The 20,847-nt window shown below is 53.4% G+C and overlaps 7 protein-coding genes across 7 annotated transcripts; 2 read left to right on the forward strand and 5 right to left on the reverse strand.

Annotated features, from left to right (window-relative positions):
- Nucleotides 1-1,023: 1,023 nt before the first annotated feature.
- Nucleotides 1,024-2,702, reverse strand: BO97DRAFT_388725 (uncharacterized protein). Its single transcript, XM_025693670.1, has 3 exons — nucleotides 2,420-2,702; nucleotides 2,079-2,361; nucleotides 1,024-2,004 (listed from the first exon to the last, which is right to left on the reverse strand). The coding sequence occupies exons 1-3, from the start codon at nucleotides 2,565-2,567 to the stop codon at nucleotides 1,260-1,262; spliced, it is 1,176 nt and encodes a 391-aa protein (XP_025552666.1). The 5' UTR covers nucleotides 2,568-2,702; the 3' UTR covers nucleotides 1,024-1,259.
- A 141-nt stretch (nucleotides 2,703-2,843) lies between these two features.
- On the forward strand, nucleotides 2,844-4,365 carry BO97DRAFT_477323 (proteasome regulatory particle base subunit RPN10). Its single transcript, XM_025700539.1, has 4 exons — nucleotides 2,844-3,049; nucleotides 3,120-3,158; nucleotides 3,231-3,450; nucleotides 3,559-4,365. The coding sequence occupies exons 1-4, from the start codon at nucleotides 3,030-3,032 to the stop codon at nucleotides 4,111-4,113; spliced, it is 834 nt and encodes a 277-aa protein (XP_025552667.1). The 5' UTR covers nucleotides 2,844-3,029; the 3' UTR covers nucleotides 4,114-4,365.
- A 253-nt stretch (nucleotides 4,366-4,618) lies between these two features.
- On the reverse strand, nucleotides 4,619-5,543 carry BO97DRAFT_388732 (trafficking protein particle complex subunit 4). Its single transcript, XM_025693671.1, has 3 exons — nucleotides 5,355-5,543; nucleotides 5,168-5,290; nucleotides 4,619-5,078 (listed from the first exon to the last, which is right to left on the reverse strand). Coding segments are annotated over exons 1-3 (564 nt in total). The 5' UTR covers nucleotides 5,357-5,543; the 3' UTR covers nucleotides 4,619-4,639.
- A 1,623-nt stretch (nucleotides 5,544-7,166) lies between these two features.
- Nucleotides 7,167-8,875, reverse strand: BO97DRAFT_450264 (isocitrate lyase/PEP mutase family protein; the record flags this gene model as incomplete). Its single annotated transcript, XM_025698915.1, has 3 exons — nucleotides 7,167-7,645; nucleotides 7,723-8,315; nucleotides 8,359-8,875. 3 exons carry the CDS (start codon nucleotides 8,873-8,875, stop codon nucleotides 7,583-7,585), a joined length of 1,173 nt encoding a protein of 390 aa, XP_025552669.1. The 3' UTR covers nucleotides 7,167-7,582.
- A 1,082-nt stretch (nucleotides 8,876-9,957) lies between these two features.
- Nucleotides 9,958-11,690, reverse strand: BO97DRAFT_404963 (putative C2H2 finger domain protein). Its single transcript, XM_025695076.1, has one exon. It carries the CDS (start codon nucleotides 11,547-11,549, stop codon nucleotides 10,206-10,208), a length of 1,344 nt encoding a protein of 447 aa, XP_025552670.1. The 5' UTR covers nucleotides 11,550-11,690; the 3' UTR covers nucleotides 9,958-10,205.
- Nucleotides 11,691-11,827: 137 nt separating this feature from the next.
- Nucleotides 11,828-13,155, forward strand: BO97DRAFT_41099 (uncharacterized protein). The gene is made up of 4 exons (XM_025696160.1): nucleotides 11,828-12,306; nucleotides 12,375-12,569; nucleotides 12,703-12,767; nucleotides 12,817-13,155. Exons 1-4 carry the CDS (start codon nucleotides 12,105-12,107, stop codon nucleotides 12,955-12,957), a joined length of 603 nt encoding a protein of 200 aa, XP_025552671.1. The 5' UTR covers nucleotides 11,828-12,104; the 3' UTR covers nucleotides 12,958-13,155.
- Nucleotides 13,156-14,634: 1,479 nt separating this feature from the next.
- On the reverse strand, nucleotides 14,635-19,460 carry BO97DRAFT_342914 (pleiotropic drug resistance family ABC transporter; the record flags this gene model as incomplete). The annotated part of the gene is made up of 5 exons (XM_025691686.1): nucleotides 14,635-15,058; nucleotides 15,161-15,621; nucleotides 15,682-17,190; nucleotides 17,246-18,758; nucleotides 18,889-19,460. 5 exons carry the CDS (start codon nucleotides 19,458-19,460, stop codon nucleotides 14,635-14,637), a joined length of 4,479 nt encoding a protein of 1,492 aa, XP_025552672.1.
- Nucleotides 19,461-20,847: the final 1,387 nt, after the last annotated feature.

A 20,847-nucleotide genomic window follows, 5' to 3' on the forward strand; every position in this document is an offset into this window, starting at 1 on the left:
CAGACCATTACGTTTTTCCACAGCCCAAAACCCAGAGCGAACAATGCCAGGGGCATTTCCTTTCTTTCTCTTTTCATTTTCTTTTCTGACTACTTCAACACCATGGTGTTCGTACCAATTTCCATTCCATTGTTGTGTGAGATTACTGAAAGAGAGCGGAGAGAGCACTTTCTTTTCCCCTCATTTCCTCAGGCAGTCTGAGTGACTGCGAAGATACCTGTGCCGAGTCATACGATATTTTCTTTTCTTTTCTTATCTTTTCTTTTTCTTCCATTCTCCTTTTCTTCTACACTCCATTACGTTCTACTTCTCCCAACTTCAACCATACGACCTTTCCCCAACTGATATCCCGACGTGTTTGTGTCTCTTTTCTTTTTTAACCTTCTTCAGCATCCATGTGATGCCTTTCTATTTCACTTCTTTTCCCCTTTCCCCTTTTTTTCTCACTCAGCCCCTCACCCACCCTCCAAAAGAAAGAAGGTGTAATTTATTAGCGACTATGAATGAAAGACAGTATCATAGTGCCCAACTGCATGCATGAATCTGGTAATGGTAATGTTAAGTCTGATTGCCAGGCGGCCCGCTTCTGACTGGGTAGCTTCGGACTCGGTAGCTTCGAGCCGGACATTCTAGGTGTAGTAATCAGTTATCTGATTGACGGTAAGGTATTGAAGCTGTTGCCCTCGTTGCAGGTAGGGGGGGGGCAAGTAGAGTACAGTGCATTGGACTTGTCGAGAGGGTTGTCAATGCATTCATTTCCTACGGATGACTGGATATGGGTTTATGCTGTTGGCGACTGCAGACGATGAGACGATGCCATGGAGCCACGATCCCGTACTCTTACGATGTCCAGGGGGAGTCGGAGCTGACGGGATCTAAGGATCTGCAGAAGACGGGTCTACCCCTTCGCTTCTACGAGATATCGAGGTCTTCGACGGACTTCGACCTGGCAAGTACAGCTGTAACAAAACGGGACACATGTTGCTATGTCTTGAAGTGAGCTCAGGAAGTGAATAATCCGTGCTCGATAAGAACAAAACAAAAATGCTAGTTATTTAAAACAAGAACTCCAGGTGATACCCTCCGTCCCTCCGTCCGAATTCTTCGGTATCTAAAACTCCCAATGGCAATCAATAACATCCAGTGGTAACACAAAACAGAACGCCGCGTAGACTCCCAGTCATTCAGAAGCAAGGGCTAGGCCAAGGTATACAAAAGACTAAAGGTGGTATGGCGAAAGGAATAGTAGTGCGTTCATATCATGCTCTCTTGCGCAGGATCCTGCGGCCGGCTGTTGGGGCGGCGGCTTCCCCGCCGGCGGGGGTCGGCGCTCGCTTGGTTGTTGTTGTTGTTGCTGCTGCGGCGTTGCGTTTGGCGGCGACGGCGGCGGAGGCTTGGTTACGGGCGACGGTGGTCTTTCGGGCTGTGGAGGTTGTCGCTGATGAGCCGGTGGTGGTGGACTTCTTGGTGCCCCCCGTCGTGGTTCGGGTTGGCTTGGCAACGGTGGTGCCGGAGGAGGCGGATGACGAGACACTGCCTCGGCGTTCGACCTGGCGGGTCGCGGGTCGCGGTAAGGGGGAGCGCAGGGTCTTGCTGGCGGTGGTCGTGGCGGCGCGGCTGGCCGGGCGTCTGGTCGCCGCTTGCGACGAGGGCCTCGTGACGGAGGATGAGGGTGCGGTGCCGCGCGCGGAGCGCAGGCCCGGCATGCTGGCGGATGTGCCCTTGAGCGGGCTCGAGGGTTTGAGCGGCGACATGGGGCGGGAGAGGTAGGCTGCGTTGGTGGATTTCTCGGGCGAGGCGCGGAGAGGGGACTGCGGGTAGGTTCTCGAGTTCGAGGTCTTAGGCGACAGGATCCGGAAGTCGGCGCCCCTCATCTCCTGGGATACCACCCGCGATGTACCGGCCGTGGCGCCGGGCTTGGCTCGTCGCTTGGGGTTCTTGAGCACGTCCAGGGACTCTCCGCCTGCTGGTGCGTTCTCTTTATCGGAGTAGATGCCTTCGTGACTGCGGACTAGGTCAGTGAACGACGAACCACGGAGTACTCGTGTGGACCATGGATGTGTGGTCTCGCGCCATACCTTTGCTTGCGCATTCTGCGGGCGCTGGGGCTGGCAGCGGTCGCTTTGTGCACCTTGGGACTCACGGAGATGGTTGCGAAATTCCGGGACGCCTTGGCTGGGCCGAGGAGCTTGCGGGGGGAGGTGTGCTCTTGGTGTGCCCTCATGTGCTTCTCGAGTAGTTCACCCATGTTTGCTTTGCGAAGCGCGATGGGGATTCGGTTGATGCGGCGCTCGATCCGGGCACGGAGGTCGTTGGCCTGGAGAGCATATTGAGCACGTAATTTGCGGGCGCGTTCGGTGACTGCGATGGCGGTTAGCACCAAAGTCGTGGATGGAAAACTGCGGGGGAATAAGTGTACTTTCGAGCTGAAGGTTGTCAATCAGAGCTTGTTTCTGGTTTCGTGTGATGCGAAGCTTCTTTCTGGGCGGACTGTTGGTGGGAGTGATGGCCTCCTCGTTGTGGGACGCGTCCTCGGGAGACTTGCGTTTGGAGGTAAGGGACGCCATCGGGGCTGGTATGGATTGCTGGTCGGTAGGCGTACAGAGATTGTTCAATGCAGAGTAAATTCGTTGATCGAAGATTGGGGAGGTAGTTGTGGGAAGTGAGTACGCGAGGCGCGTCTGAATTGAAGGGAGGAAAGCGGAAGAGTTGGCGGAGAGAGTGAGAGTATTAAAGTGTGAGAGAGAGAGGGAGGATAAACAAGCGCTGACTTAATTTGTGGTTAGCTCCGAGCGGGAGGGTGTGACATCTTCCACGCAGTTGCCCTTCCTTCTCAGCACCGCAGCTCTCCTCCTCTTCTCCATCATCATCACCACCACCACCACCACAACCATCCACCACTACCACCATCAATCTCTACTCGTCGACCCCTCCTTTTATACCCGTCATCTACAGCGCCTCGACCTATATTCAACTGTCACCTAGACCAATCACGTTTGTCGTTTGTCGTAACGCCAAATCCCGCCAAGATGGAAGCTACCATGATCATGTCCGTCCCATCTCAGCGCCCCCCATCTTTCAAATAAAGCTTCGTACACCCTAGCTGACAATCTATGAAGTGTGGACAATAGCGAAAGCAGCCGTAACGGTGACTATACGTGAGCACCTCACTTCCATTTGGCAATAATCGAACCGACTCGTTCCGAGCCTAACAGCTTGCTACCTACCAGGTCGACCCGATGGCAAGCACAGATCGACGCCGTCAGCATCATCCACTCGACCAAGATGCGCGTACACCCACAATCCGCCGTCGGACTGATGAGCATGGGAGGAAAGGGCCCCGAAGTTCTGTCGACGTTCACCACCGACTTCGGTGGGATCCTGGCTGGTCTGCACCGGACGAAGATCGGTGGCACAGCCCACCTTAGCTCCAGTATACAAGTGGCCGGTGTATGTTATCCTTGAGCCTTGCTCTCACATCTCCACCAAATGCGACAAGACAAGAAAAAAGGAACAAATCAACTGACGAAAGATGGATGACGGGGGTTGAAACTGTAGCTCGCACTCAAGCACCGTTCCGAAAAATCGCAGAGACAGCGCATCATCGTGTTCTCATGCTCCCCGATCGAAGAAGACGAGAAGACGCTAGTGAAGCTGGCTAAGAAGATGAAGAAGAACAACGTGTCGATCGACGTGGTCGCCTTCGGAGACCTAGAGTCTGACCAGACCAAGAAGCTCGAGGCGTTCGTCGAGAACGTCAAGGGTGGCGACGGCTCCCACCTCGCCATCATCCCGCCCGGCGACAATCTGCTGAGCGAGGAGCTCCAGGCCACGCCCATCCTGGGCGGCGATGGCAGTGGCGCCGGCGGCGCGGGCCCCGACGGCGGCGACGGCGGCTTCAACTTCGAGGACGCGGCGGAGAACGACCCCGAATTGGCCTTCGCGCTGCGCCTGTCCCTCGAGGAGGAGAAGAACCGACAAGAGAAGGAGAAGCGCGATCGTGAGGAGCAAGAGCGTAAAGCCAACTTGGAGGGTATCCCGGAGGAGGGTGGGGAGGCCAGCGGTAGCAGCAAAGACAAGAAGGATGACGGCGACAAGATGGATACCGCTTAATGTTGAGGAATTTGAAATCAATCCTCGCGGATGACTTTTCTCTTACCCTTATCCTTGATGCATACCCGGCGTTCATTCTGATGTACTTGCGTTCTCTCTCTCTCTCTCTTTCCCTCGGTTTTCTCTTGGTTGTAATTGTAGAAAGCGGTTCTAGAGTCGGGCCTCCTCTCACACGACACGCTTTTTTAGGGTGGGGACAAAAGGTTCCGCGATTCATAAGAGAAATCTATATCATGATCGTAGTTCTATATGCATGCCGAGCTGAAAGGGAGAGAAACGCATATATCAAAAACTAAAGTGACGCCATTGCCCCAGCCCCAGAAAGGGAAATAAAAAAAGAGAATACAAGAATACAATCATTAACATCCCAACTCACCCAAGGACATGAAAAACACCACCCATTTTCAACAATAGCCATTATTCTTCCCCTTTGAGGGAAAACCACCACCACCACCCCCACCCCCACCAATCCCTAAACCGCTATTATTCCCCTCCCCCCACCGGGATCCCAAGCAACAAGGCAAAATCACGTCCTGCCCCGCAACCACCCATTCAAATTCCGATCAAACGCCTCACACCGCACAGGCATCTCCAATTGATAGAACGGATTCTTCATGACGAAGTCGGCGTAGAACTCGTAGATCTTCCGCATGACGGGCTCGACGTTGGCCATGTGCGGGTCCGTGAACAGCAGGAACTTGGTCCCCGTCAGCGTCTGGAAGCACGTCAACCGGAACTTGTCCGTCTCCAGCGAATCGAGCCCCGTCGCCGCCACGCCGGGGATCGGGTACATGTATGTGGCTGCTGTTGATGTCGTGTTGGGGATCGGGGTGGTAGTGCCCGAGGGGGAGGCGAGGGCTGTTGCGCTTGTGGGTGTTGAGGATGTGGTTGTGCTTGTGTTGGAGGCTGGGGTTGTTGCGAGGTAGGGGAGTTTGGGGGTTATGGTTCGGGTTATTGCGTGGACTCTTTGTTTTTGGTTTTGGTCGGTCAGTGGGTTTGGATTGCTGCGTGGGTGGGTGGGTGTGGTGTGGTTGTCTGGGAGGGAGGAGCTCACCCGTGAAATGTCCCCGCCAGCACGAGGTAGTCGTTTGTCGAGAGTTTGCGGAGGCCCGGTTGGAATTCGCGCTGGTAGATTAGGCCGCCGGCTTTGTTGATGATTATTAGGGAGAAGACGGTCCTGCTCGTTAAGTCGGGAATTAGTGGGTTGGGGTTGGGGTTTGAGGGCTATGGTTGCGACGTACATGATGGCGAGACGGGGTAGCTAGAGGGTGGTGTCCTTTCGAGCGTTCTCAAGATCACGGTCTCGGTTCATGCGGCATCACAGGGTGGATCGCTGTCCATGCAGGTTTGTTGTTGTCCGCTTCTTGTATTCTGCCCGGGATCTCATATCATCTTGTTTGTCGGGTTATCATACCATTGGCATTGCTTTGCGCGGGAGATGTGATGCGGAGGTGCGGTTGTTGGCCGAGGTGTTTATTGGTCACTCACTGCTTGCCGGCGTTGTCTCTCACCGCTTTCTAAGGGGCATTTGCAGCCAATGGTGGCGGGGAAGTAGTTGGACTAGTCTGCACCTTTAAATAGCCGTGCTTTTCTCCGCACGCGCCCACTTTTAGGGTCGTCGATTTGACTGGAACAATGTAGTGACTGATGTGCATCATATTGGGCCCAGTTGCCATTGATGCGGGAACTGCTCTTGTATGTCTGTACAGTGCAATGTCACTGAATTACAAGATGTGAAGAACAATACTCTCTACACTACTCACCTCGCCTAGCCTTTATCATGATCGTATATCAAGCAAGTCCACTCGCACCGCCGGCCATAAAGAACCAAGTATTCCCAAGCATCTAAAACGTATATATCAAAGCTAGCATTCAAACCTATCTACCTACTAGCTCAGATGTCTCACCGGAAATACACCATCAAACAAAGCTCCATCACTCCGGTGCAGCCACCACATCCGTGATCTCGACAATATTCTACCAACAGCGTCAGCACCCTTCATACCAACCAAGCCAACCAGCCCCCATCCTCACAAAACAAAATAGACCACAAAAGAAAAACTCACCGGCCGACCCATAACCACATTCTCCACACCAACCGACCTAGTAACATACCCAACCTCCCCCCTCACCCCACACCCCCTAGCCCTAACATACTCCAGATAATCCGGCGCCCGCGGAACATCCGTAGTATCAGCAACAACCACACTCCCGACCCTTAACAACCCCAACTCCTCACAGACCCTCAGATCAGAGAGATAAAACCTCTCCCAATGATCGAAGAACACCACATCAACACCCCTCGGCACGAGCCTCCCCTCCCCAACCAGCCTCCGCAGCGACTCCGACGCCGGACTCACCTTAACATGCACCACATCCTGCAGCCCGACGAGCTGGATGAACTCCCGCGCTACCTGCGCGATGGACTCGCTCACCTCGAAGCTGTAGACGTGGATGTCAGCGCCACCGCCGGAAGGCCCGTGCAGGTCGCGCAGGATGACGGCTCAAACGATGGCCGAGCAGCCGAGGTAGGTGCCGAACTCGATGATGGTTCTGGGGGCTGGGTCCATGGATTCTAGGTGCTGTTTGGCGATGCGAAGCTTGGGTTCTTTGAAATTCATTAGGTGGGCTGTTTGGCTGTAGGTGTCGAGGACGCGGTAGAGGGCCCGGCCCACGGGTTGTGGTAGGGTTCTGTGGTTTGTTGGTTGAAGATGTGGGCGTGTGCTGCTGAGGCGGCGGCTTTGGGGGACTTTTTTGGGGGGGTTCTTAGTTGGATTTCGTTGGATAGGTGGGTGTTTGTGCACTTACGTGGGGTGGCATATTGGTTGGGGTTGTGTGTGTATGGTTTGGTTTTGGGATGGTGCTTTCGGTGGGTCTGCTGGAATGATGGCTTTGGGCTTCTGTGCGTGAGCAGGGGCTTTCTGGATAGGATGGATGGAGTCTATTGTCGATTTGGAGCGTTTATATACTGCTCAAGGCCCGTTCTGCAGACAGATGGTGATTTCTACGCCATCTCGGGCTGCGGTAAGTTATCCACTTCATGATGATGCTCTATCTCCGGGAGAGGTCTGTGACTCCGTATAGAGGGCCTATAGATCCAGATGTAGAAAATTGATCCATTCGTCACGGCTGTCGTCGAAGCATTTGCAGTGGATGTCGCTGTATGGAGGCTAGTACTAAAGTAGTATTTCAGTCCGCAAAGCTCGCTACTCTGTGCTGTTCCAGGCTAATGCATCCGAGATGTTATCGCTGAGATGCCATACCGCTACAGATCAACATAGCTGGATGATGATATGATCTTTTCTGCGTCGGACGATGCGCACGACGTGTGGCATTGCAACCAAGCAAGAGTAACCTTGGGATCTCTGCAACTTGAGCTCCGCATACTCAGGTCATCGGGAGAGATGATATTCACAGCAGCATCCAAAATATGGGTTATACACCCACCGCGGAGTGCAGAAGTATAGTATCACTCCTCTCTTGGAGGGTTGACAAGCCCCTCCTCATCGAACTCATACCTCGTCTCCGCATCCTAAACCAAGCATAACCCAATCAGCCCACATTCACAACCCAAAACCCCCCACCAATAAAGAAAGAAAAGAAACTCACCCAATACGCGCGAAACCCCACCCCCTCACAAACCTCATCATACCGCATAATCATCGGCGGGCTTCCCACCCCAAAACTCCGCTTCAACCCCTCCAACGCCTCGCGTGTAGCCTTGAGTCGAGCAGCAACCAGCGTCCACGGATACGCGACAGCCGCAAAGCCCAGCCGCGCCAGCTCCGCCGCAGAAAGATTCTCCGTCTTCCCGCCCTCAATGATATTAGCCATGAGCGGCACGCCGGAAAGCTCCTGCACGCAGCGACGCATGGCATCGCGGTCCGGTAGCGCCTCAACGAAGATGGCGTCGGCGCCGAGACGCATGAACTCGCGCGCCCGCGTCATCGCCTCGTCCCAGCCGTGGATTAGTGCGTCGGTGCGCGCCAGGATGAAGATGTCGCGGCCCTGGGTGCGTGCGTCGACGGCTGCTTGGATGCGGGCGTAGGCTTCGCCGCGTGAGACGGTAGATTTGCCTTTTGTGTGGCCGCAGCCTTTTCTCGATTTGGATGGGTGGTCAGTTGTGCGGTGTTGAGTGAGGGGTGAGGGATGGATTGTTTGTATGGAGATGGGAAGGGCAGCTAGGGCGCTGTATGTGTGTTCTGTGGGGGCGGAGGTGATATAGCTGGAGCGGGGGCTGCTCACGTTTCGGCCACGTCTGATCCTCAATCATCACCCCCGCGGCCCCGGCGGCCGCGAAACACTCCACCGTGCGCTTGACGTTCATGGGACTGCCGTAGCCCGTGTCGCCGTCGACCATGATGGGCATGCTGGGCGGCACCACGCGCGCCGTCTCTTGAATCTTGTGGCACATGTCTTCTAGTGCGATGTAGCCTGTGTCTGGAAGGCCTTGGGCGCTGGAGACGGCGAAGCCTGAGAGGAAGATCAGCGGGAAGCCTGATTCGGCTACTAGGCGCGAGGAGAGCCCGTCGTAGGTGCAGGGGAAGGCGAGGATGGTAGTTGAGTTGTCGCGCGAGCTTTGGAAGAGCGTGCGGAGGTGCGAGGCTTGCGGAACTGGGTGTTTGCCGCGGACATTCTCGAGGGTGTAGGTGAGGGTTCGAGATTGAGGACCCTGTGCTGGTGATGATGGTTCTATTGTTGGGCTGGGGTCGATGGGCGTGTGGTCTGTTGGTGCGGGGAAGGTGAAAGGGTATGGGGTCATTTTGGCTTGATTGGGAGGAATTGAGGGTGTTCGAGAAAGAGGAGATAGGTAGGTCGTGAGAGATGCTCTCTGGACTTGTTGCGAGGGATTGAAGGCGATGTTGGATTGTAGTCGGGTCTGTGATGTGGTGTTGTGGTATTGACGTCGGCGGGGATGGTGGACACATGACTGCCGATCTATCTATGAAGTGGGCTAGCCCACGTTGAGCATCGATGTTGATGAATGGGAACATTGTAAGCTGCAAAATTCTGTGTATTAGAGCTGTCTGAGCAAAGTAACGTCTGGCAGAAAGTCGGTCACTTTGTAGAATACCGTCCACTTAGTAACGTGAAGAAGTGAAGCCTGTAGGAGCCATCATGTCGGGCAGTATGCATGTATCCCAGATCAGATCCACCATGGCTCATGAGATAAGGCCTCTTTGCTGCAACACTGCACTTACTGTATTCCAGACAAGTCAGCCCAGTGTTCCAAAGCTGTCTGCTGTGAAATGACATCACAACAGACAAGCGACACCTCGTCCTATTAACAGCATACGAACCCCAACACAACCAGCTGAAGAATCCCCTCGAAAACACCATTCAAATTCAGCCAGCTAAAGCGCCGATCCTCCGCCTAAAATCTCACGCACCCGCAAAGACAGCCTGGATCCCAATCACTGAGTGAGCAAGGGATCCTCCCGTGTTGAGGCCGCCGTTGTACGGGACCAAGTATGTACCAGGATCCCTGAAACAAGATATTCTAGAAGACGTCAACGCAGTGATGAACAGAAGCCACGCGGCAACATTCAGGAGGTCCGACAAACAACGCGAACCTCACTCAACTCACCCTGTCAGCCGCACGGATAGTGCGTGTTTCATGAAGAGAGTCCAAGCGGATGGGGCCAAAACCCGGGGGGCCCGGCACGGGAAGAATTGGGACTCCATATTGCTCGCCACGTGGAAATGCTGGGCGATCAGACCATGTTGGTTTTAGTCTGCGTCTAAATCTGGGTGCTGATGAGAGTGAGCCTGGACGGTGGGTCGAGTTTAATGGCATCGATACGGGGCAAAGCATGGTTGTTGTGCAGAGATAGTATGAATGGTGTTCTTCATTGATAAGCTAGTTTATGTTCTCTTGCTCCAAGCATGGGTATGGGTATGGGTATAAAGTGTGATGACACAGACAATAAAACAAACACAGTGTGCTCCTCTAAGTCCGAATATGAAGTACAGGATATCGGTCGTAAGTCGTCAAGTAAGCGATAGAGACAGAAAGAGAAAGGGAGAAGGGGGATTAAAACAGAATAGTCAATAAGGTGGTGAAAGAAAGGAGAGAACGAAAAGGATCACGGTCATTTGTCACAGAAAATGGCCAACTTCCACTCTCCATCCATTTGCCGGATGATCCCCTCCTGCATCGCCCATTGCCGTAACAACAGATCTTCCGCCTCGTTCTCAGGGTCGCCCGCCTCGTAGTGGCGACCAACATGCTCCATCCGGTCATTCCAGCTCTGTGCGCCAACAAAATTCTGTCCACAAAAACCGCATTGGCTGTGAAGAGGCGGCTGACGCTGTTCATGCCAGCATCGAACCCGCACAGCCTCCAGACTCTGCTCGAACGCCTCTCGCTCTTCCTCCGTCTCGGGGGTCTTCCGATTTCGACACACCCAAGGAGCGTGCATGCGACGTTGGTGCTGAGTGAAGAGATCTTTGCGGTTGAAGTCGTTGACCAGGTGAGATTCGTTGTAGGCAAGAACGTCGGGTGATGGGTGGAGGTTCCTCTCTTTGCTGAGATTGTCCAGACTGCAGCGCCCCACGTCGCATCGAAAGAATCCGGGTTGAATGTGCTGGGAGATCACATGGCGTTTCCACTCGTTCTTGGAGACAAATGTGCTGGGGCAGCCGTAGTGCGAAAAGCTGCAGGTATAGACTCGGCTGGGGGCTGGAGTACTCTTCTTTGCGCCAAGTTTCGAGCCAGCACGAGCGGTCGAAGTAGGTTTCGGTCTGGTGGATGGCTTCCGAGGTCGTTTGCCGATGCGACCACGGCCGGTTTGGGCGGGTTTTCGTGGCTTGGCTTGGATTTTCGGCGAGTCACAAGCGACATGCTCCTCTTGCTCGATCGACTGGCCACAGCCAGACGTCCCGTCTATGAATTCGGTATCGCCGGGCGAGAAGATCCCTTGATACGCAAAGGAGGCATGTGTGTTGGGGATGGCTAGTTCGGGCTCAACCTTCACGATGGGCTCGGGTTCAGGGTATATTTGAGAGGGCGTCACGAGGTAATCAACAACCGCGGGTGAAGCACACGGCTCATAGGCGGACGACGGAATCACGACATCGTCACAGGCGTAAGGAGGGGACATATAACATCCCATGTTCATCCAGTTGGAGGTGCCACACTTCGGACTCTCCAGCGCCGGGGGAGATGCGAGCTCGCTGCCCCAGGGGGATGAAAACCCCGGGGTGACTGCCTCAAGATCCTCTACCGTGCTCGTCCAGGACATATCGGATGTGGGATAGAGGCCTTTCATGGACATGGTGTCTGGCGTGAGATGAGGTGGGAAGCCTGAAGGATGTTGGCTCATCGTGGGGTCCGTATAGACCTCATACTCGCAAGGGTATAATTCATAATCCTGGGGTACACTAACCCCAGATGCTAGCTGGGGGGCATCGGAGAAGGCTGAGAAGTGGTCCATGATATCTGTATAAAGGAGCAAAGAACTCGCTTCAAACTATGGATCTGTCTGTCTGGACACCAGACCACACAATACAGCCAGAACGAAAAGTGTTTTGGCTCCATGTGTCGCGGAAGCCAGGGGCATTTATCTTCAGCTGGGCGACCACATGGCTATGAACTCACAAGGAACGGGCGTTACGGGAAATGGGGCACTGTAGCCCCGAATGAGCCCAGAGTCAAGGCCATTGTTGAGCCGCATAAGTTCAAGGAGCTGAGCGATTATTCGTCGAGATTGGCTGTGGGATTGCACCTTTCAACCTTTGGAGAGACCCAAAGTAGGAAAACCCCTGCAGCGGCATTCTAGCCCGGGCTTTCTGGACGTCTGGGCGATCCATTTCATTTCTTTCCCCCCCCTCCCTTTTGCTCTGGCGGTCTGGTTTAATTTCGTGTAATCATTTCCTGATTTACATGTTTCCTGTCATTAACGGTCGAATTAGTCATTCTATGGGAAAGAAACCCCTGTCAGACGGCAGCTGGACGGGTGTCTGGTGTGGTGGGTGAATCGAATCCCGGGATGAACACCGTCAGTCTCTTTCTGGGGAGAGCCTCAGTAACGGAGAATATCGCTGTTGGGATTGAGAATATTGAAAATAAATCCATTTCCCTCGTGGCTCACACAGCCCATGATGTTTCATGCGTGCACATTCCAGGTTTCCACCGATTGATTGGGGGGTGCTCGTTCTGTGCCCGACGAGATTCCCCCAGAAAAGTGCCCAGTACCTACCACTTCATTGATTCAATCAGCCTCAATTGATAGGCAGTGTTTGCGCTAATCCTGCATTAGCCGGGCAAAACAAACGGGGGCCAAACCTACGGAGCCACTCTGGGTCCATCCGCCCAGCGTTATCGAGTCCGCGCCAAACACGACTTGGGATCCCGACTCATCGAGTGTCAACGACTGTCAACGAGTCATTGAACGTTCAGTCTCCACCAGCTCTCATTCAGATTCACTACTACCCATGCAGGGAGACTCAAAACGGTAAGGATCCTCAGCGATCCCCTCTCCCAATTCAGCTGGCGTGGTTTATGAGTGGTTGCCTTTTTTCTGTGCACTTTGTTGGCTTTTTCCCCGGGCGCGATTTGACCCTGTCGGCGAGGCACGCACCACACAGTCTACCAACCTGCGCCACGCTGTCTGAACTTGAAAGTCCCACTAGGAAAACACGGTACTCATGAGGTGCTTGAATTGTCCAGGGCGTATAGTCTACCCGCTAAACGTCTGACAGGCTCACAGACGGGGTTGTCTCCCGTTAGCACCTTGGTCATCCTTGGAGATGGAGATGGAGATGGAGATGGAGATGGAAGAATCCATTATCGCAACTTGCCGCCGCTTGCCAAGGATTCCTGATATCGTATCTTTGGAATGACGATGGCCCACTTTTGCTTCCCCCTTTTCTTCGCGTATTAAGTAATGATTGATTCGAGATAATTCCTATCCACATCTCTTTTGGGGGCCAAATTCATTCCGATGGGAACCACGCGACAAACTGCCGCGCTATGCTGCAATTCGCCCGATCACTATACTAACATACTTCTGTTATGAGACCGACGATCGGCATGAGTTCGAGTTCGACAATTCCCCCCGGAAAGGGAAAGGTCAGATTGACCATAATCAGCTCTGTAAGGGTTTTGTCCATGACAAAGGTGTCGCGACCGACGGCCGAATATTCATTATCATACGCTCACTAATAACAGGGTTGTTGGTGGCTGAGTTGCTTGCTGGCTGTGCTCAGTCGGTCGGCAATTACCGTAGTCCTGTCTGTATGTATGCACCCGACCAAGTCCGCGACTGCATGGAAATCTGCCAGGAATTTCCCAAGGCGTTTTCCTGTCGCGGTTTTACATTCTACCAACACTTTACCAACACTTTACCTCCAGTAGAATGGCCACCGCTCCTTCGTCCTGTCACAACAATACATACATCATAGGGCGCAAGCAAAACATCCGGCTTGCATGCCCGTCATCTGGTTACAGGGTGTTCCGGCGAGTGGGCAAAGAAGCGGTGCAGCAACTGTGACTGTGACTCCCCCCCCCCGCCCACCCAGTAACTCAATTGACTCATACTCCCGCCCTACCGTTCTAATTATTGACCTGTCAGTTGCACCTTGCACCTTGCACCTTGCCGCAGCTCAACTCAGCTCAGCTCCATCGGAGACTGCACTGCACAGCAGTGGCTTTGACTTTCCGTTGCTCGGATCAAAGGCCCTTTGATTCGTCCGTGGTTACATCATTTCTCTCCCCCCACCCCTAAGACATGACCGTCATTGAACTTGAAATTGTTGTACTTGTTGTAGACTAGTGTAGTCTGTACGACTAACTCAGCTGAGGTTCACGGTTTCTTTCCGCTTCCCCGTTCCCGGGGAACGCCGCGACAAACGCGTGTCTCGTGCAGGGTTCTTGGCTCTGTTGTGCGGCGGATCGAATTCTTTTCTTCTTTGCTTTGCGGAGGTTGATTTCTGGGGTTCTTGTCAACATCGGCAACTTGCTAAGCAGTCAGGGTACGGGCCGTGAGAATCTCAGATTAAGCCCCGTGAGCAGCTCTGCAACCACCTTGCTCTCTCTGTTTCTACTCGTAAGACAGTACAAGTAAACGGGCAACAGCCAAGACGTATGTAGTAGCAGATAAGATACAGTTACGGAGGGCCCCACTCATGTCATGGCCATCCATGGATGAAAGAGTGGAACATCCACTCCACCACCGGGCACCGCACTGACACTGACACCGACACTGACACTGACCTTAGCACTCCCTCCTGATACTCCACCATGGACTTTGAGATCTGTGTGTCTACATTATGTCACTGCCATGGACACTGCTACTTATTTCGAGTAAAGTCAGAAGAGATGAGTTGCCTTGAGCTCCCAATCAGCAATGAGAGAGCGAGTACTCTCCCATTATAAACATACACACCAACGACTCCAATCCGTCCGTCTACGCCAGCTTGTTCCCAACCTCACACGATGAGCACTCAATCTACAGTCATGATCAAAGCATAGTACTCATGCGTCACCAAGTCACGGTCACGGTCACACCACCATCCAACTCACTCCTGCTTAACCTTCTTCCCCCACCGCTTCGGCACCCGGATCAGCCAGTACAGGAACACAGCGGCCGCCGCATTGAACACCACGTACACGAATAACAGGCCAATGTTGCGCCACCGGTCGCCAAAGGACATGCTCAGCCCGGCCAGGAACTGGTCCGTCGTCGAGTACGCGCAGACGCGGCAGTCGGTCGTGTCGGTGGGGTTGAGGAGGCGGGCCTGCGTCGCTTCGACCCAGGGAGACAGGTACTTGCTGCAGGTTTGGTTCTCCGGCGGTGGGATGTGAAGGAGCTCGATGTCGGAGCAGTTCACGTCTGCCCCAGCGATGCCGACGGTAAGGACTGCGGAGACGAGGTAGGTAAAGGGGGAGACGCGGTACATGAAGATCCAGAAACGTGGGAGGGCGGTTGGGGAGGCGAGGACGCTATTATTAGATAGGATGTAAGTTACGTAGGGGCAAAGGTTCGCATTGAGATGGCAAACAGAATGAGGAACAATGGCCGAGGAGATTGGGAATTGCACTTACCCGTTGAAGATCAGACAGAAGGAAAACAATAGCTGCGCGACGTTGCTGCCGGTCTCGGGCTGCTCGATCCCGGCGATGACCATGGAGCTGAAGGTGGAGGTGAACATCATGAAGACCAGGATCAGCAGAAACATGGTGCCGCCGCGCTCCGTCACCGTGCCTGCTGGGACATGGCGGTAGAAGCCGATCGGGTAATACCACGAGAAGTAGGCGGGTACAGCCATGAGGATGTTCCAGGGTAACTCGACGAGGATGCTAGCCAGCATGAACGCTTTCCATGAGTAGGCCTTGGACGGGCGCTCGCGCACCTCGTACAGCGACCGCTGACTCACGAAGTACGGCATCATCTGCTGCACGAGGCTGGGGAAGATGATGAGGAGCATGAAGATTGCGAACATCTGGTTCTGCATGCCCTGGATGCTGGTGGGTTCGCGCCAGAAGGTGAAGCCGATGAAAATAGGCTGTATTATTGGTGGTTAGTGTTGGACGAGTCTGGCATCAATGAATCAAGAGAGACGTACAGGAATAATGCACATGGCGGCCTTGGAGTAGATGTACGATGGACTGCGCCAGTATTGTTGAAACATACGTCTCAAGCACAGGACGAATTGCGCCCAGAGCGGCATCGCGAACTCGCCGTACCCAGTCACTTGCGGAGGTGGTGGTCGCTGCAAAAGCTCTTCCTTCAATCGCCCCAATTCCTGACGCACCTGCGTCCGCTCGGGGCTATCATTCCACACTTCGGCCCAGTCCTTGTCTGTATGAGATCCTGGGGCGGCACCGATAACCTCGAGCATCCATTCGGCCGGGTTGGCATTTGGAGAACACTTTGCAGACCCTTTGTGCTCGAAGTACTTGATCAGGGTCTCCATGTTTGGACCTAACTCGCCAAAGTAAACTGTGCGTCCGCCCTTTGCCAGAAAAAGGAGGCGATCAAACTCTTGCATGAGAATTGCGGACGGTTGATGGATGGTACACAAGATGGCTTGGCCGTGGTCGGCAAGCTTGCGCATCAGAGAGCAAATGGACCAGGCCGTCTGACTGTCGAGACCTGAGGTGGGCTCATCAAAGAAGAGAAGAAGATCTGGTTTGGCGGCAATCTCTACGCCAATTGTCAGTCTTTTCCGCTGTTCGACGTTCAAGCCCTCGCCCAGGACCCCGACTACTGCTTCCGCGTACGCTTCCATGTTCAGCATCTTGATCACTTCCTCTACGTAGGCAATCTTCTCCGCGCGCGGGGTACTGGCCGGTTGACGGAGCATGGCGCTGAAGATCAGGGCTTCGCGCACGGTACTCGTTTCCAGGTGTAAGTCCTGCTGCTGAACATAGCCCGTCTTTCGGGCGAAGGAGTTATTACGCATGCGTCCGTCGACCAACATTTCGCCCGTTACCACGCCCATGGTCACGCGGTTAGCGAGCACATCTAGCAGAGACGTCTTCCCGGCGCCTGTCACGCCCATCAGAGCCGTCAGCGTGCCCGGTCGGACCCATCCGTCAACATGATCCAAGATGGTTCGGCTCTGGCCTTTTATCTTGACACTGTAACAGACATCTTGCCACTGGAAGATCGAGGTTTGTTTAACAATCGCCGCGGTATGTTCTTCGGGATCATCAGCAACCGCTCCTCCGGCTACCCGCCGCTCTTCGGCCATTGGAGGGCGGCTTTCCACATCTTTGCTAGTGTTCGATTGTTTCTTTTGAAGGAAAGCGGGCATTTTACCTCTAGGGAAGACGAGAATCTCACCCTTGGAAGGTTTGGCGCGGACCAGTTCGCTACTGACGACGTAGCAGGCTAGGGAAAACAGTAAAAATGCCCAAAGAATGCCGTAGTTGCGCCACAGGTGCGAGCGATAATATTGATACGTAACGTTGATGAAACGGTCCCCATCAACGTAATCTTGACCGGCGATCGCGCCGTTTACACTGCAGACTTTGGAGCTCAGTGGTGCATTGTCGTACGAAGGCACGTAGAACGCGCAGGGAAACTGACGGTCACTGAATTCGTTGATCATCAGACTTTCGAAAGCATACTGCATTATTGTTAGTGCTGGAACATTTTTCTTCACCGACTCAGTATATACATACGCCGATCGGGTTCAGGTAATTTAGCCATCGGAACCAGGGATGCATGTCTCGCACTGGGATAGTGAATCCTGTGTAGATGACAAGGATCATCATAAAGATGGACGATGGAACCATTGCCTGGGCCATGGAACGCGAGATGGCGCCGGTCCAGCGAAAGATGTTGGACATGGTGAGCGTTGTAGTCACAGAGAAGAGGTAGAACACGAAGAAATGTCCCGCTGTGCGGCGTAAGTTTGACATGAAATAGAGGATGATGTTAAATATCACTGAGACTAGTAGTTTCGCCGGCAAATCCACAATCATGGAACTGATCGCTTCCGCAGACGGGTGGTACAGTGCATATTTATCATGCTTCTCCACAATTGGGCGTTGCTGCCATAAGGTTAAGATCTCTAAGGCGCTTGCAAAAGCGTTGAGGAGGATGGCAAAGAAGAGGAGGGCGCCACGCTGGAAAAAGCTATTGGTAGTCTTGTCCAAATTGTAGAAAACACTGGCGACGACTAATGCCATGATGCTATTGCCAATAATCGTGGTGAGAGTCATGGCCATGTCTCCCTTAAGGCGCTGGACACCACGTCGAAGGCATAGGCGGATCTGCATGGGGTAGGATAGGGTGTAAGGTGACTTGGCTCTTGTGCCTTTTGCCTTTTCGGCTGCGCGGGACCGCGAGAACTCCTCGAATTTGTCTCCTCCCAGAGGGAATTCATCCTGGAAAGCCTCGATTTCCGCAAGAAGTTGCTTTCTTTCCGTACTCTCTTTCCACCGGGAGGCGAATTCATCCGGTGTCCGGGGCACCAGATGCTCGAATCCCGCACGGGCTTTTCGCTCTGTAGGACTGGTCAATGAGGTAAGAAAGTCTGCTGTGGTTTGTCTATCAGGACAATCAAATCCCATTTCCACAAAGAACCGTTTAGCATCGTCTGCATGACCGAAATAAATCTGGCGACCCTCATAGAGAACAGTCACCTTATCAAAGACATCATAGATCGCCTGGCTAGCTTGATAGATGGCCACGATAGCTGTTGACCCGGTGTAATCAGTGGAGAGCCGTAGCCGTCGGACGAATTCCAAAGCTGTAGAAGAGTCCAGGCCTCGTGTACTATTATCCCAGCATTGCAACGGACTGCCGCATAGCATCGTTTCAGCTATACTAACTCGTTTTCTTTCACCTCCTGATACTCCACGAATATACTCATTGCCAATTTGCGTGTTCACTGTGTGGCTCAACCCCAGCATTGCCATGACTACGTCTCGCATATGGGTTGCATATTGTTCGCGCGTGACGCCCGGGAATCGATTGGTTGGGGCTCGAGCATGGGCCGCGAAGTGTAGAGTATCGCCGACGGTGAGTTGCGGAAAGTGTATCTCTGTTTCGGCCTGGTAGATCACTTCTCCACGGAAACGACTGTGCATTTCGTCCCAGGAGATGCCTTGGTATTGAATGTCGGTTCCTTCGTCAAGCCACAACCCATGTGTTTCTCCGGCGATCGTTTTGAGGAAGGTCGAGCAGCCACTGGATATGATTCCGATTAGTGTTAGACAATCTATGGCGCATAGTAGAGGCCAGGAGGGTTGATGAAACACAACCGGGAAGGACTGATCGACTGCAACCGATGGTGTCAGTCATTGGAGTCATAGCTCACCTTCCAGGTCGACCAAGCACCACGAGCATCTCGCCACTGCGTACAAGTCCTTCAAAGTTGCGGAGGATATCGATCCGGACCTTGTTTCGGTGACCCAGCACGCCCCTCATCCAGCCGAAAGCTTTCAGCCACATATTGGCTACATTTGCCTGGTAGTCCGCTGCGGTCCCGTAGCCAAAAGCATTCAAATTACGAAAAGAGACGCCTGCAGTGCGACGAGGGTATCTGTCTGGGTCGCGGGACGTAATCTGGAGCAGGTTCCGGGTCCATTTGCGGGCGTCGAATTGATCCGAGTTTGGATTCAGCTGAGGATCGCTGGGCTCTTGGGAAAAGGTATTCGTGCCCTCGCCGATGTTGCTCTTCTCGGACAGGTGCGAGAGACTTCTTGCCAAGGAGGCTATCCTCTCTTCATCTTTGTGTGCGATCGCCTTTTCTGACTCTTGGCTGGTAGATTGTTCGCTCTCTTCCCTCTCTTCGACTGATTCAGTGACACGAAACGAGTTTTCCATCCCCGCACCCAGAGTAGCGGACACTGCGGCCGCTCCGAAAGGAGCAGGGGGTACTGGTTGCATGTTCCAGCGAGGTTGGGCTGTTACAGAACTCTAGGGTGGTGGTGTCGATTCATGAGCGTGAAGTGGGTTCAGCTGATGATATGGACACGAGGAAGAGGAGAGAAGTCAAATATTACGTAGGAGAGTCGGGATGTTGCCCCTGGGTACCTGGGCAAGTTGAGAGACAAACAATAGCGGAAGACGGGACAGTCAACATCCGAGCTGCGATCACTCCCTGGCACTCGAGCCATGGTCGAATCAGTGTCTGAACCAAACTCCATGGGCTCGCCTGAGCGCTTTTGCCGTTTCGGTTATAGTCTCCCGCATGGCTCTTTCGCGTTTATTCACTGTGGCGAGTCAAAGAAATTGGACTTCGTATAAGGTTCTCGGCCAAGCACGGTCCAAACGGTCAGCCTTGGATTTTTGGGCTGGAGGGGCGGATTCACGCTCGGGGAAATAGCAGATATGCATAGCGAATGGGTCTGCAATTCCTCGCAAGAGACGGATGCTGTGGAACCGGATGAGATTAAGACTAGGAGGGATCATTCAAATCTGAGGTAGGGGAGTGATAGGGAAGGAGAAGGGGAAGCGAAGTGAATGGTGGAAGTGTCAGATTGGAAGTGCCTCCTAATACCGTCTAGTGACAGTAGGTAGCCTTACTCCTTACTTACTTCTTACTCCTCTTTGTCTCCACCCTTCCCGTACCCCGGATCGGATCCAATCCGCACGGGAAGGGGAAGTTCCGAATCAGTCATGCCATGAGTCAGCAGTTTATAGTCCATTCATGATTACGCCTTCATTTCTTGGTTCTTTCACCTGACCTCTCAACGCTAGAAACAAGACCATGCTGGTCATTTAGCTTCATCAGATCTCCTGATCAATGACATGCTTAACTGACCATTTGACAGACTCTCTTTTCCCCACCTTCGAAGAATCGTGACACTCCCAGCCTGCCCTGCTCAGAATGCGCTTTAACAACCACACCGAATCTGCTACCATGTTCGTCAGAGCGCTGGCCCACGAGGCAGATGCTGTCAAACTAACACTCGACCAGACTTTCAATTGACTGTATCAGCTTTCGAAGGAAATACTGCGCGAGATCATAACGGAAACTTGGATGGCCAGACTGGGACCTATAGCATAGCCCAAGCAAATCAAATCGCCAGAGCAATGCCATGCTCTGTGGCCATGAACAAAGAGTTGTCCTCATCATCTTGGTTCCCAGAGCAAGGTACGAGATGCCATTTGGTCGTTGACAGATGGTGGTGCTACGCTGCACACGCGACCACACAGAAACCAAAAGTGATATCTTGCGCTTCAACGAGATAGAACGTACTCACAAAGATCCTGCTCAACAGATTGATGAGACGAATAATTAAGCTTAGCGGTCGTGTCAGAGTGGAGCGCG

Source organism: Aspergillus homomorphus (genome assembly GCF_003184865.1).
Source record: "Aspergillus homomorphus CBS 101889 unplaced genomic scaffold BO97scaffold_13, whole genome shotgun sequence".
Lineage (NCBI taxonomy): Eukaryota > Fungi > Ascomycota > Eurotiomycetes > Eurotiales > Aspergillaceae > Aspergillus > Aspergillus homomorphus.